Source organism: Ambystoma mexicanum, chromosome 11 (genome assembly GCF_040938575.1).
Source record: "Ambystoma mexicanum isolate Mex_15411 chromosome 11, UKY_AmexF1_1, whole genome shotgun sequence".
Taxonomy (NCBI): domain Eukaryota; kingdom Metazoa; phylum Chordata; class Amphibia; order Caudata; family Ambystomatidae; genus Ambystoma; species Ambystoma mexicanum.
The window spans coordinates 914,011,603-914,028,011 of record NC_090934.1 but is presented as its reverse complement, the minus strand read 5'-3'; the positions used below and the strand labels follow the sequence as shown (position 1 = coordinate 914,028,011).

The following is a 16,409-nucleotide window of genomic DNA, read 5'->3' as shown; positions in this document are numbered from 1 at the left end:
ATATGAGATGAATATACTATCAAAATAAATATCGCATTGCTTTAAACCCATTAATTCCCTGCGAGAATACACACCATAACCAATGTGCCAAGATCAAAATTGCCCCACTGAAAGTGATTTGGCCCTGAAGAAGGCTGAGTCTGTTAGAATTAATAGACAATTTCAGCTGAAACCTGGTTGGCAGAATATCAAAAGACCTGTATCGGCAGCCACAAACTAATTACTATATCGGATGAACATGATACTTTCTTATGAAAACAATGACCAATGTAGCAAATGTGTGTATTCTTTGAACCATTGCTTGTACACTTGTATGTTCTACATATGGATTGTATGTGAATTGTTATGTGTTAGATGTATTGTGTTCGTATAATTTTATGACATTGACTTTCAGATTTTTATGATTTATTTTGGTGGATTGTCAAACTATAATGATACTGATATTTTGATTTATTGTATACATTATTTTAAACATTTACCTTTCATTAAACAATTATATTTTTTTTCTTCAAAATATTTGTCCATTAAATAATTGTTTGATTTATGAAAAACGGGGTTGGTTGGAATGGTTAAAATTGAATGGACATGCAACTGTAAATTAATGAAATGAGTACACAATTATTTTAAACTAAGTGCACACTTGAAAACATTTTTTAGAATCTCAGAGTTTTACCCCAGTTCCATTGGAGTTTTATGGTGCATCCCACGCTTTTTGAATGGGGCACAAAGAGACAGCCTCTTTCATTTGCAAACCTCATCCCTAAGGAGTCTCTTTTACTTTCAACAAAATAGCGACATTTCTATACAGTTAACAACAGCCCTTGGAGAGCAGTGCCACATTTCGAGAGAAGATCCCCTTCATGTACAGTGACTATCTCCCAGTGGGACAGAGGCCATATAGAGGGATGAACCTTAAACCATCTGTAGCCAAACTGACCCTAAGCCGAATATGGCACATTGAGAGAGGGGGCCTCCATTATATATTGGGGAGGCTTTTTTCATAAACATATGGTCAATATGATCCATTGGAGCAGTGACACATATATTGAGATAGCATCATTCCTTTATAGTCTGTATGACACCAAGAGAAGGAGGCCACATATAGAGATAATGCCTCATTTGATGATGGGGATTTTTAACCTTTAGAAGGTAGAGCCACACATGTGGGAAACCTTTTTTGTACATATCACTCAAACAGGGGTAATGCAAACAATACACAGAAGAACTACTTTACACGTGACCTGTATCTCTTCTAAAGATGCACTGATACTCAAAAAGAGTTCATGTCCGTCATATAGACTTATACATGCCATCCCCTTTAGGACCTCATTATGAGCATGTGGTAAGAGGAAAGATATGACATTTTCATTATCTCTTTTTTTTCAATATCACTAAATTATGAGTTTGAGTTACATTGGATATTTCCTACATGGGTACATAAAACATACTGCCACATACTACATATTTACCACATGCAGTACTGTGTATGTAGACAGTGGAGTATATATCTTACACAATCCAAACATATGCTAAGATGGTATTTTAAAGGCAAGTGTTTTTTCAACCACTGCATATTTTGCCATCACCACCATAGCCTTAATGAGCCCCATGCTGGAGCATTGGTATAAAGGCTGCTTCATGGTTATATAGTAGTTACAGCCTGCAAGGAAGCAGTGAATGCCTTATGGACAAACGTTAGACCCATGCAACCTGTATGACTTATGGCAGTATCACTTCACGGATCATGTATCGTATTGTGCGTTCATTTCACGTACAACCTTCCTTGGCTGGTGAAAACCTCACGGCACAGGTGGAAATACACAGTCAAGTATTTTGGAGGCTGGGATTGGCAGTTGCAGTGACCTTTCCCCTACTAAAGTTTATTTTTTTTGTCATTGCAACCTCTACAGTACAGCGTACAGTGCGTATCTGGATGCATGTGCCCAGCCGGCCAAGTGTTAAACGGCAACGGAACCTGCATTCCCGAAGCGGAGTGCCCATGCATGCATGGGGGAGTTCCCTACCAGCCGGGTGAAACCGTCAAATTGCACTGCAACACATGGTAAGGGTGATGCACTAAGACTAGTTATTGATGGCATTGGGACCCCCACTAAATGTTTGCATGATCTTCATCATGCTTTATTGCATCTGGTAATCCAACAATCACTCTAAGCCCTGTTGCCACAGCCTTTTCTGCCGCAAGCAGTAGTTCTCCCCGGTAGAAATGAAGAACGCATTTTTTTCAATTCTTTCAACATTTATGTGGCTTAGGTGCAACACACAATTGTCTACTTTATGTGTCATAAAATTCACATTCAAGGTTATCTCGTTTTACTGTGTGTCTTTCAAATCTTGTGTATAATGTTCAGAAATTGGAAACTTTTCCATGTAATATACAGCTGAAGAGTGGGACCATTCATTGCCTCACATCAGGGGTCTTCCACCGTTGTCTCTTCTGATGTTTTAGACTGTGAGTCCCCTGTTCCCACACCACTGGCTAAGCTGGCTAGGGCTGATGGGAGATGTAGTTAAAAACACATGGAGAGCCAAAGGTCACCAGGCCATGCCTTACATCCACACTGCATTCTCCCTTCATTCAGTAATCAGTGGCCGCTTATCATAGGAATGAAGTTGAGAGCGGAAGGAATCCCATATCTTTCACGCCCACATTTACATGTTCCTTGGATGTCTTTAAGCCTCTTGACAATTGTTTGTGTGAGAGGGCCCTGGTGATGGAATAGAGACCTGACCTCTCCTCATTCCGAAGAAGTGCTTGTGGATTATTGTCCGAGGAGAAGAAAATCCACTTTGTGGACATCTTTGCAGAGCTGGAATATACCTTATGTCACACAGGTGTGTTGTATGTGTGAGAGAAGGGCTGTGACCATTGATAGCAGATAATGGTCTACGCGCTCTAGGAATAGACGTTATTCCACATGCTGTAGTCCTTAACGGCTTAAAGGGATCCTTTTTTGGAGCATTTGGAAATAAATGCTCAGCATCCTAGGCTATTGAATTTAGTACAACGTAACTTCATATAAAAGCATGGTGTTTAGAAGTTTAATGCTGCTTGTACATAATCATTCATGTGCAAAAGGACCTCTCCTACCCCCTTATCTGCTGGTTTTATTATTAAGACGGTGACCATGTGTAATAAAATGAGTTAGTACCAGGGGCGGGCGAGACAGCCAACCAGGTTACTCGGATCACAGGCTGAATCCCATAATGGAAGCCTGCATTCCGGGCAACCTGCAGGCTGTTCTGCTGCCCTACATCTTCCCCCAACCCTTCTCTACCCTCCAGTTACTGTTCCCTTCACTCCTCACCCCGTTACCCAATTACCTGATTCCTTCGGTGGTGGTGCAACCACCGCAGCCGCTTTGCATCTCTGCTGGCTGCCATGGAAATTAATCAGAGGCTCTGTATGGCCATCTTAGGTACGTGTTAAGTTTGAATTAATGTGACGCTGCTAGCCATCCTTGCTCTGAGCACCCCGGATTCCCGGATTTAAAACCCGGGTTGCTAATAGAAATGACACTCTCAGCAGTGGGCCAGATCGAAGTTACACGTCGCCCTTGAGTGTACTATATGATTAGAACCCACATACATTGGTCTACTTGTGTCGTTTGCTTAAGTGTTGTATTTTTTACATTATTTTATGTAGTAAGATCATTTTTATGATTGTTCTTAATAGTTTTTTGATTAATAAAAATGGTATTATTGTGAGTAAGAACATAACAGCATTGTTGCAGTACTTTTTGGTTGGATACCAGGTATACAGGAACTTTGATCGATTTCTTCTTTTTGTAGAAAAATTGTCCATATCCATGTAGTAAGAAGGGTGTAATCCTTAAATGTGGATTTAGCCGTTTTGAGATTAGTGCTTCTTCAGAGATCTCTAGGGTCTTGTTGGCTTTTGGTGTTAATTACACGTCCTCCTCTATTCCAGTATATAAAAAAGTGTGTAAACTTGAAGCCCAGTGATGGCTTCTCATTCTGACAAGTGCTTAGCCTATAATGATGAATATGTGTGGAAGTTAATGGAATCTTTGCCCATTGTGGGCCTTAATAAATATCTGGACATTTTCAGTAAAGACGACCAATGGGATGAACTCATACAAATGAGAAAGAGGCTAATACACTGAGCTACATGCAATTATCATGTTGGAGTACGTGAAAAATCAAGCGCTACCGCAAGGACTTACCGTTAGAAATGAACCAAAATTATTTTTGGATAGCAGCGAATTCAAGCTAAAGTGGAGCTACATTGGTGATAAATGTGGCCGCGATTGCCTTATTTACCATAGAAACAGCTCAAGAGACTGCCAAAAAGATTGAGATTGATCTGAAACACTTAGTGGAAGAAATCAAAAAGAAATTTGATATAGAGGCCTTTAAGAGCGGGTTGGATATACATCTGAAAGAGATGCAAGATTTCAAAACTGAAACCATCTCAGAGAAGGATTAAAAGAATGAAAAAAGATGTACAGAATTTTACCCATGAAAAGGCATTTGTATATAGGGGTAAAGATTATAAATTTGGTGATTCAAGACCAAGCCAAAAACAAAATCATAAAGTACGATTTTGCAATACCTCATATAGTTCCATTGACGGTGGGTCCACTAAAAATGATGAATACAACAGTAACAGCGGCTTCAGCAATGGAGGCGATACCCAAACTAATCGTGGTAGAGGGTCAAGAGGTAACAATCAAATTAGGAATGGACAACGGCAGCCTTTTTTAGAAAGAGGAGAAACCAGATGAAATGGGCCCCAGAGCGGATGCAGAAACGCAGTCACAGGGGCTGGTAGTGAATCTTTCAGACTTTCCCTTGTCCAAAGAAGAACGTGTTCTAAATAAAGGGCTGAATTTTGTGATATCCAAATGCCATATCCCTTTTGAGTTCAGGGTAGATTTTAACCAGTTCATGAGAAAAATACACTTAACAGAATTTTTTAAAAGAAATCCTTTTGGCGAAAGCAACAACTCTAGTAGCCTTAGAAATCCATCAGTTTTCAGTGCTGGGATCGGGTGGTAACAGTGACAGGGTCCATCGCTAATAGGGCCCATCGTTAATTAACGTGGGTCCGTCCGCTCGAGTCTTATTGTTTTATTGCTTAATTCTCTTCTTTATTGTGAACTAAGATTGTAATAAATATATGATCTCTTATCGGTCCATGTTTCTACAGACTTGTACAATTCAGGGTAATTAGATAACATCATATATATTGCTAAAATGGTCCACTGTCATGCATGACACAAACGTGGTAGATTCATTTCATCTCATATACTCTCTGGTTCCAGTTCAGATCCTTCTTCTAATGACATACTAATCTGATATTGCCCAAATCTGATATGGTATATGACAATAATGGGTTGGCTCCTTTAATTGGTCAAATGTTTTGGTCCCAGTCGCAAGGAAAAACTTCCACCGGGAGCCAAGAACATCTATGTTTGGGTCCCTGGTATACTCAGCACCACCCTGCCCACGTAATGTTGTTTAGTGTTGTCATGGTCAAACTGTATGCAAACCCCACCATGAGCAGGGCCTAATTGTGCAGTATATGGTAGCCATACCCCATAGGTCTATCGTTACTGCACATTGACTTTCCACTGGCGAGCAATCTAAGTGCGGATAGCTTATGACATGACCTGCTCGTCTTTATCACTGTCGGATTTACCTCCCACATGTTTTGGTGTTACTTCTTACAATGTGTCTCCTAGGTCAGTAATGTTTGAGCTGTCAGTTATGCAGCAGGGCTGATTTTAATGACGGTGGTATGCTTGCATTCTGTAATGGGTGCTATGTGATAATTATAAATGAATGCTTGGAGTCTTTATACACTTCTATTTGTAATAAGGTCTCACCAGAGAAAGCTTAAATCTTTTTACAACTATTTATCCTAGCTGTTTGCCGATATTATAACAATTTAGGGAAACGACTTTCCCTGTTACTTTAGTGGCAGCACTGGTCTGGCTGTCAAGGTCAACCTATGGAAGGAGAGGTGGACTTGTGCCATAGAGAGTAACTGAATTTTACTTAGAAAAGAATGACGTTGGGTCCACACTGAGATAGTATAACAAAATAATCATAAACATTATCTCTTAACGTTTGAGTAAACCATCCTGATAAAAGTGAAGGGGTGTCACAGCCAAGAATCACCCCGAAAGGAAACAGCAGTTCAGGGATGTTTATTGGAGTTTGTACAGATAGAGTTGCTTCTGGGATGTTTGGGTTTTCTGAGGCTAAGGGAAGTTCGGAGCTAGAGCCGTCCCTCTCTCACTTGACTTGCCTGGTCTTTCCCCCTTGCTAGTCCAGGCATCTGTAACGCGGTTAGTGCCACGGATTGGTGATGCACGTCTCACTGGTTCCACCCAAGGCTACTCTTCATTTTCCAATAGCTGAATGTCTGCCTTGAGCCTTTTAACTTCCCCTCTACAATCCGCGCTTGGTGTTCTAAGGGATTTAGGGATGGTGCCTTCTTCCACCCTGTGTCACTGGCTCTACACGCACGCACAGTCTTAACTGATCCTCTCCTACTTAAGGTCCCAAGATGTAATACTTCCCAACCACTTTTCTGTCCCTCATATCTTACACTCTACCTTTCTACCTCCACCCTTTGATGTTACTTCTCTTCCGGGTCCTCAATTGCTCTACTCTCAACTACCACCATTACCTTTTACAACCACCTTACTACTACCTCTGATTTCTCTTCCTCCTTCCTGCAACTCCTCTTCTTCATCATCACTGTCTCTCTGCTAATACTACTAGTCATACTCCTCTACTACTTCACTCAACTACTACTTCTTTACTACCACTCCTCACTACCACTACTCACATGCTCTTCATTCCACCCGACCTGTTGCTTGTGCAAATGAAGGTGTTTACCCTTAATCTACCCAGTGTGTTCTGTTGATCCTTTGCCAGAAGTGGTGCTCCTGCCAGATTACAGCAGCTTCAAGGCGCCTATTCAGTGATTGTTTTATAATGTGGATGAGGAAACACAAACACATGTTATGCTTCTCTTTTCCTGGAGAATCCCAAAGCTGTTCTTTTGCAAGGACCGGAACCAGATATCCATATGGTCACACAATGATCCTTTGGCATAAAGTGCAAGGATTAACCTTGATGATGTAATCTATGGCTTACTATGTCCATGTTTAACATGTGCTTTGTTTGCTCAGCACTTGTCAAAACAGAACGTGGAGCTGCACAGATTTGCCCTGCAAAGGGACATGCGCCCTTTATGGAAGTGGACACTACTTAAGCTTTGACGGGTCGCTCTATGACTTCAGCGGAGACTGCGACTACATCCTGGCTCAGGTACAACATTGTTCACTATGAACCTCTTGTTTATTGTCTCGTTCCCTGTGGTGTGCCTTTGCCTTCAGAGCAGATGCGGGCTTAGAGAGGCAAAGGCGCAAAGCCCTTCACTGACCAGCCATTGCCTGGGATCCTCTGTATGCTGTAGCAGATTGCTATGACCTCCAATATTGCTATTAAGAAGAATTCACAGACTACAAGACCAAATCAACTCTGTTCTTGTTTAAATAATATATAGAATGTTTGATGTGCCTCTTCTATAACAGTAGCTTGTGAAGTATAGAGCTGTGTGGTGTATCACACTGATCCTGAGTGCCATGCCTGTTCAGAAACAAGGTAGTGAATGGACACTGTGTGTGTTCCGGACATGTGTTGTATGGGTACCAAAAAAACAAAAACATTCATCCCTGTCGTAAACTGGAGATAAGAGCATGTCAAGTAGCCTTGAGAAGTCTACAGCCGGCTGTCCAGCTTGAGAAAGAGCACCGATGTAGCTCTGTAGCTCCTTTTGTGATTGCCAAATCTCTCCTTCCTCCGGAGCATGATATGGTATTTTATTTATAGCACGCCCATATACCAGGGTTTCAAAGCGTGACTGATACAGGGGAAATGATGGCCCCAATTCAGTCTAGAAACCTTTGCGATTTGCCCCAATCCCCCCAAATTTTTTCCAGCAAAGTTCAGAAGCAGGCAGTGTGGGCTGTCACAGATGCATAAAGGGAGCAGCAGATGGAAGTTTCTTCTCCAGCGCCGTCGCAGATCGCCTTGGGATGGTCTTTGAAGGCCTTTTTCATGTATGCTGCTCTATACTATAAAGGGACATGTATAATATATATACTATATTGGTGTAACACACAAAAAAAACTACTCAATTTAGAAACCTGTGGAGGTTAAATATGCAAAATTTGAAAAGGTATGTATACAGCTGAACAGTAGTAACTTACAGAGATTTTTCTGTTTGAATGTCCCTCAGTAGTCCGCACAGGCTTCTACTTGTACATGTATTCTAATATTGTACATTCAAAATATACAAATAATTTACTTTTTCACAAATCTTTGTGTTATGTAATTATTTCTATATATATGCATATGGAACTACCTATATGAATTGTATAAACATTTGAGCAATTGGTTTTTACCAACGTTTGACAGTGTGAAGGGACAGGAGATAGTCTAAATGAACCCACTAGACTAGACCATGTATGAATTCCTTTGGGCACATTTGGTGTCATTATGTACTGCTCATAACCCTTAGGCTCATGTCTATATATGTAGACCTAATTTTTACAATGTTTTATTTGTGTATATTCTTTTTTAATCAATTGATGTGTAATCGGTACTGTACACCAATGAATGGACATCTTCTGGAGTCATTTGTACTATTTCTATAGCTACATCTAATCTACATACTGTACATATGTGTGTTTAATCAACTGATGTGTAATATGTATTGTATACTAATGATCTGACATTCCCTGGAGACATTTACTAGAGGGGTTGGTCGATCTGATGAGGCCCATGTCATCTCCATTCTTGAACATTATTATCTTCATCGCCTGAACTCTAGTCCCGTATACTTTTCACTTGGCTCCTAGTTATTAAGAGTTGGCCACTTTTTCACTCGGCTCCAAGCTATTGGGATTGGGCCTCTTCCTTTGACATACTTATCCATACATTTATTTACATTTATCTACTTATAGTTTTTTGTTTAGCTTTTTTTCATGCGCATTTGCTTTTTCCAGCCACTTCTCTCATACATATTTAATAGCATATTGAAATCGGCCCGTAACCACCTTTAAAGATGGCTGCCCACAATTGTTGTACTGCCATCAGTCAGTGGTCTAATAATTTACCACTTTTGTATATAAACTATTTCAAAATGGCGTCTAGTGTCTCCATGGTTACTGACGCTCTGACTGCTTCGCTTCGGCTTCTTTCGCCACAGGAAAACTACCAGAAGGTACGTTGGTCTGTGCTCAGCGGTTTCTAGTAGAGGGACCCACGTAAAAGTAACATACTGCTCATTTTACGAGCATGCCTTGATGCATGTTTTCCGTAGTTTATTTGAATGCCTGCCTAAGGTGTAAGCTTCAGTGTCCATCTTCCACAGTATCTTCATGTGCGATTGGATTGCATTTACCTGATTTGTAAACAGTGTTGGACCGGATGCCTAATCTGTAGGTATGTCTGCATTGTCATCTTCCAATTATCCACACTGAATTTTAGCCTTAATTATTTCCATTTAATCGTAATTCTGGAGGCAAATTTCATTTTCTCTTTCTCTTAACTCAAAACACCCTTTTTTCCCCAGTAATGAGACTAGACCACACTCAATTTTGCCGTTCTGAAGGCCCCCTGAGACTAATTATCTATCACATAAAGATACATCTTAAGGAATACTGGTGCACTGTTGATCACTAGGTGAGATTATTGCTAAATTGACTATGACTGACTCTTTTCTTTGCATTTTTTCTTCTACTAACTACCTCTTCTCTAGACATTGTTATGTACTATTGTGAATTTTCGATTTTACCCTTCTGGATCATCCGCTTTTGTTCCACCCAATAGGAATAATCCTTGATAGAAATCTGCACGAGGTATGCCTCTTAAGTATGAACTACCACAAGAGGTTTCGAACGAATACTACTTGCATACCACATGAAGTCAAACCATCCTAGATAGCCTTCTCTTCTAGCCACTGCTACTAGATGGAACTCAGTCTCTTATTAATCAAATTCTACACTGATTATGACACATTAGGTAAAATGCTCTCTATTTGATTATATTCTGTGGTTATTCGTTGGACTTTTGACATTGGGCTCCCTCACTTTAGACCGCTAGTCTCTAAATCAGTCACCAGAGTTATGTCTTAACATAACTATCCCCAACTGCTTCATGTAAAATGTGTGAACAGTCTATTTTGATCATGTGTTAACTAACCTTACAGAATTCGGTATTTCAATAAAAATTGACCTATATACTATAATGGTGCAATACACACAAACAATCTACTCAATTTAGAAACCTGTAGAGGTTAAATATGAAACATTTGAAATGTATCTATACAGCTGAACAGTAGTAAGTTAAAGAGATTGTTTCTGTTTAAATGTCCCTCATTAGTCTGCACAGGCCTTTGAAGAAGAGGACCCATTACTTGAAACGCGTTGCCATTGAAAATTGACTATTTTGTGTTTGCTTCTACATGTATTCTAATATTGTACATTCAAAATATACAAATAATGTATTTTTTCACAAATCTTTGTGTTATGTAATTCTTTCTCTATGTATGCATATGGAACGACCTATATGAATTGGATAAACAATTGAGCAATGGGTTTTTACCAACGTTTGACAGTGTGCAGGGGACTGGAGGACTCCTAGGTTGAATCCCCTCTTTTTCTCTTGTTCTTTGAAGGGGTCTTGTGCCAAGACCTCAGTTCCTCCCCCACACCTAAAAATTACCCTGAGCTCATATCTCCTCTCAAAAGTTTGTTGAATATTTCAATTTACAAGGTGTGCATCACTGACCCCATCTTCATGAATTAAAATAGGAAACACTGATAAATACTTTATGTTTCCTTATACCAAGGACTTTTGTCCAAACAACGATAGGACGGGGACCTTCAGGATCATCATCGAGAACATCGCCTGCGGAACACCTGGATCCATCTGCCAAGTGCAAATCCGCATCTTGATTGAGGTTTGCATGTCTTCAACACTTTGCTGTTTCTTCCTAATGACAATTGTTTCGACTTGTGTTTATTTTCTGCACAGTTTTCCACTCTCCATCTTCTCTGCCCTCCTTGGCTTATGTATTATACTCTGGACCTCGCAGGTGCTTGCTTGCTTCCACAGCTGTTTGTATTTCATGAACTTTCGTGGAGTCCTGAGTTTTCTAGGCCTCGGCCATGATAGCAGTCACTCACAACATGCTCAGACAAAAGTAGTTGGATTTCTTTCCCTGAATCAGCAGGGGCTAGGGAGTTTTTCTCTTGGGATCTCACTTGCAGCCTCCGCAAGGACAACCCTCAATACCTTGTGATCTATTCATTTTAAATGTTGATTGGGGTAGTTTGAAATTAAAAAGACTCAAACCTTAGTACCCCACTGGATTACAAAGATTGAAGGCATTCCTCTTTCCAGATGTTTTATTTCTTGGTGATTTGTAGATCACAAACTGCAACATAGTTGTTCTGCAACCTCCACAGCTGGAAGGAAAGTAAAACAGGGAAAATGGAAATGGGCAACTGATCATGTATAGCCTGGATTGGTGCAGATCAGTCAAGTGCAAGGAAGGAGTGGGGCAGGGTGTAGGAGCGTGCTAATAAAGTACATCAAAATAATTTGAATCGAAGGACAGCCACACAGGACAATTGCCCAGAATATGAGTCACGCTGGAGTTGGAGAATCAGTGAAAAGCTGCTTGCATAAGACTATGTTACAAACAGTGGACATTATAGTACAGGGATAACAGTACATTGGAACTGCTGAATAGACAACTAACATAAGACGCCCTTCCCTTATGAGGAGGGATAATAGTCTTTTTAGAGCCTCAAAAGAGATTCATGGCCTCCACAGGTCTTAGAAGATCATTCCAAGTGACACCCCAGCAGCATTTCAGCAGTTGCAGAGACATCAGTCATCATGCATAGATTGTCCAAAGGCCAGTGGCTTCAGTTAAGAGTCAAAGGTTTATTTGAATAGGAACGACTTAAGTCTTTTTTCTAAAACAGCAGATGAGTTTGCTTGGCTCTGACAGTGCTAGGAAGATCGTTGCACAAAGCTGCGCCTGCATTAACCAGTGTTCTGCCACCAAATGTATATTTACGGTTGGGGCTGATGGAAAAGGGCAGGTAGGTGGCAGATGCTTAAATCGTCAAAGGGCAATATTCCATTATCTTAAGTTTGATGGACATAATCCAATGATTACATTGGGACTCAGCCCTTCTCTTTGTACATATGCCCATCAAAGGATCCTCTTGAAAAGGAATATATGGAACAGCCTTGTCTCCTCTTAGGTGCAATGAGGATTTAATAATTAATATCACGCTACACTCTTGTTATATCTTTTAGGACACCCAACATAGTACGTTTGAACTACACAGCCTTCGTTGGGCTCTTTTCGTTTGGTCAGGAGCAAATAATCTCTTCTTGAGAAATCAACTCTGACATCAGCATTAAACTCGACCTTCAAAAACATCAGCGTATTACCCTGCCCTTGAACACATTCCAGTGACTAAGAATAAAATTCATGGGCTTAGGCACCCTACACAAGGCCTTATGGGATACAGGTCCGAATTACATACAAGATCGGCTAACCTAAGCAATAGCGTAGGCAGCTTTTGGTGCCCGTAGGGTTGGATAATAAAGTTGCAGCAGGAGGCCCAGGGGTGCACTGGGCACCAGGGGGAAACCAGGCCCCCCTGCCCCACTGGCTCGGCCACTGAATCTAAGTTCAACTATCCCAGATCTTGAACTCTGGCAAGTCCTTCCTGATAGGATCAAAACATTTAATAAAGTGAGGCATGGAAGAAGGTCAGCACTTGTACTGGGTGTCACACTACCAAAAATAATGGAACTCTTCATGTTTTTAGAAAAAGAACGTCAGGCGCACACTCTGGTTCCAAGTCATTTAATCCTGATGCAAGTAATAACAGGCTTGAATCCCAACACAGTTAAAAAAATAATAACAGGGCTGAATCCCAGATGCAAATAGTCCCAACAATGTTCAAAAATTACCAGGGTTAAATCCCAACTGCTACAGTTCCAAAGCACAATCGTTAGTTCTACTCCTCCAAGTACTTTCAAGTCTCAAACTCTCATCAGGGATGCTGTGATAGCTGTGTTCCTTTTCAGGTGTTGCTAATTACTTTTTTCAATTTCATTCAATTTCAGTCTCAAAGGATTCTGGTTATTGTAGTGATGGCACAAGTGTTTCATTCAGGAGACCAGGAACCAACTCCCCTCCAAACACAAATCTTACCCACAATTGGGGGAGGGGGGAAAACCATGAATATGGTTCTCCAAAGTGGGGGCATAATAGCCCTGGTGCTGCTGCCTCTGGAGCCCGGGTCTCCTGTAACATTAAGTAGAAAAAGAAGGTCAGGCGCGCACTCTGGTTCCAAGTCATTTAATCCTGATGCAAGTAATAACAGGGTTGAATCCCAACACAGTTCAAAAAATAATAACAGGGCTGAATCCCAGATGCAAATAGTCCCAACAATGTTCAAAAATTACCAGGGTTAAATCCCAACTGCTACAGTTCCAAAGCACAATAGTTAGTTCTACTCCCCCAAGTACTTTCAAGTCTCAAACTCTCATCAGGGAGGCTGTGATAGCTGTGTTCCTTTTCAGGTGTTGCTAATTACTTTTTTCAATTTCATTCAATTTCAGTCTCAAAGGATTCCCGTTATTGTAGTGATGGCACAAGTGTTTCATTCAGGAGACCAGGAACCAACTCCCCTCCAAACACAAATCTTACCCACAATTGGGGGAGGGGGGAAAACCATGAATATGGCTCTCCAAAGTGGGGGCATAATAGCCCCGGTGCTGCTGCCTCTGGAGCCCGGGTCTCCTGTAACATTAAGTAGAAAAAGAAGGTCAGGCGCGCACTCTGGTTCCAAGTCATTTAATCCTGATGCAAGTAATAACAGGGTTGAATCCCAACACAGTTCAAACTCTCATCATTTGTGTTTGGAGGGGAGTTGGTTCCTGGTCTCCTGAATGAAACACTTGTGCCATCACTACAATAACCAGAATCCTTTGAGACTGAAATTGAATGAAATTGAAAAAAGTAATTAGCAACACCTGAAAAGGAACACAGCTAACACAGCCTCCCTGATGAGAGTTTGAGACTTGAAAGTACTTGGAGGAGTAGAACTAACTATTGTGCTTTGTAACTGTAGCAGTTGGGATTTAACCCTGGTAATTTCTGAACATTGTTGGGACTATTTGCATCTGGGATTCAGCCCTGGTATTATCTTTTGAACTGTGTTGGGATTCAACCCTGTTATTACTTACATCAGGATTAAATGACTTGGAACCAGAGTGCGCGCCTGACCTTCTTTTTCTACTTAATGTTACAGGAGACCCGGGCTCCAGAGGCAGCAGCACCGGGGCTATTATGCCCCCACTTTGGAGAGCCATATTCATGGTTTTCCCCCCTCCTCCAATTGTGGGTAAGATTTGTGTTTGGAGGGGAGTTGGTTCCTGGTCTCCTGAATGAAACACTTGTGCCATCACTATAATAACCAGAATCCTTTGAGACTGAAATTGAATGAAATTGAAAAAGGTAATTAGCAACACCTGAAAAGGAACACAGCTAACACAGCCTCCCTGATGAGAGTTTGAGACTTGAAAGTACTTGGAGGAGTAGAACTAACTGTTGTGCTTTGGAACTGTAGCAGTTGGGATTTAACCCTGGTAATTTTTGAACATTGTTGGGACTATTTGCATCTGGGATTCAGCCCTGTTATTATTTTTTGAACTGTGTTGGGATTCAACCCTGTTATTACTTACATCAGGATTAAATGACTTGGAAACAGAGTGCGCGCCTGACCTTCTTTTTCTACTTAATGTTACAGGAGACCCGGGCTCCAGAGGCAGCAGCACCGGGGCTATTATGCCCCCACTTTGGAGAGCCATATTCATGGTTTTCCCCCCTCCCCCAATTGGGGGTAAGATTTGTGTTTGGAGGGGAGTTGGTTCCTGGTCTCCTGAATGAAACACTTGTGCCATCACTACAATAACCAGAATCCTTTGAGACTGAAATTGAATGAAATTGAAAAAAGTAATTAGCAACACCTGAAAAGGAACACAGCTAACACAGCCTCCCTGATGAGAGTTTGAGACTTGAAAGTACTTGGAGGAGTAGAACTAACTATTGTGCTTTGGAACTGTAACAGTTGGGATTTAACCCTGGTAATTTTTGAACATTGTTGGGACTATTTGCATCTGGGATTCAGCCCTGTTATTATTTTTTGAACTGTGTTGGGATTCAACCCTGTTATTACTTACATCAGGATTAAATGACTTGGAACCAGAGTGCGCGCCTGACCTTCTTTTTCTTCTACATGTTTTTATCCTCTGTGTTTTCCCAAGATAATTGTGGCCATCTCTGTATTGTGCAAACCTCAGACACACCTCTTTTCACCTGTGTCAAACCCTTGAGTTTGATGTGATGGGATGTTCTTGCCCCACAAGACTTGAGGGACAAGAGTACTCAAAAAAGTTGTCACCTGTCTAGTACTTTGGTTATGCGGCATTCAATTGCAGTGAGGGGCACTTCTGCTGCATTGAGCCGTGCAGAATCTATGGTGTAATGGATGGCCACCTAGAGAGGATCCCAGCAAGAACATGCCCTCTTCTGCTTCCAAAGTAAAACAATGACATCATGAATGACAATGCACAGACCAAAGGCAAGACTGGCGGCCTAGCCTCCATATCTACAGACAAGAGTTACAGGACCAAGCATTGATGGCCAGCGGTACACTAATCAGTGATGTCCACCTGATTCCAATGACAGGACTCACACTTGAGGCCAAAGATAACACTTACAGTTAGATTTATTATTATTATTGTAACATTGTGCATTTACTTTCCCTGAACTACAAGTAATGATAATTAACCATGAAGAATGTCTAACACCTGATCCTGGATAAATGCAATATTGGTAAGGGCCTGGCTAGCAATATGTAACACAACTTGTATCCTCATTCTTTTTTCTAGAAAATTGAACTCCGATTTTCAGAGCAACAAATTCAGATGGTACATCAAGAGGTGGGAGCCGCATTTAACTTCATAGTCTACATTAGGGGGATCTACATGGTGTTGAAGACGCCAAGTGGCCTGACCTTTGTCTGGGATCAAAAAACCACTGTGATGATCATACTGGGACCCAACTTCATTGTAAGTATTGGTGAAGTTCAGGCTCTATTCCCCAACTGGGTGCATGACAAAGTACGCGAGCCAACACTATATCCAAATATCTCTGATGAACTAAAGCACCCTTACCCTGCTCACGCGGAGTGTTGGGCATGTTGACATATCACTATCTGAACATCTCTTTTATAAACGGTTTCGAT

The 16,409-nt window shown here is 41.1% G+C and overlaps 1 protein-coding gene across 6 annotated transcripts in view; it reads left to right on the top strand.

Moving 5' to 3' along the window:
* LOC138503907 (mucin-5B-like) overlaps positions 1-16,409 on the top strand; it is a 444,631-nt gene that overhangs the window by 140,743 nt on the left and 287,479 nt on the right. For all 6 annotated transcript variants that reach the window (XR_011279729.1, XM_069623995.1, XM_069623992.1 and 3 more), the window contains exons 19-22: positions 1,911-2,062; positions 7,188-7,326; positions 10,916-11,026; positions 16,054-16,233. Coding sequence is in view for 5 of the 6 variants with exons in the window: in XM_069623995.1 (XP_069480096.1) it covers positions 1,911-2,062; positions 7,188-7,326; positions 10,916-11,026; positions 16,054-16,233 (582 nt within the window). In the remaining variant the exon portion in view is untranslated. The remainder of the gene's footprint in view (positions 1-1,910; positions 2,063-7,187; positions 7,327-10,915; positions 11,027-16,053; positions 16,234-16,409) is intronic.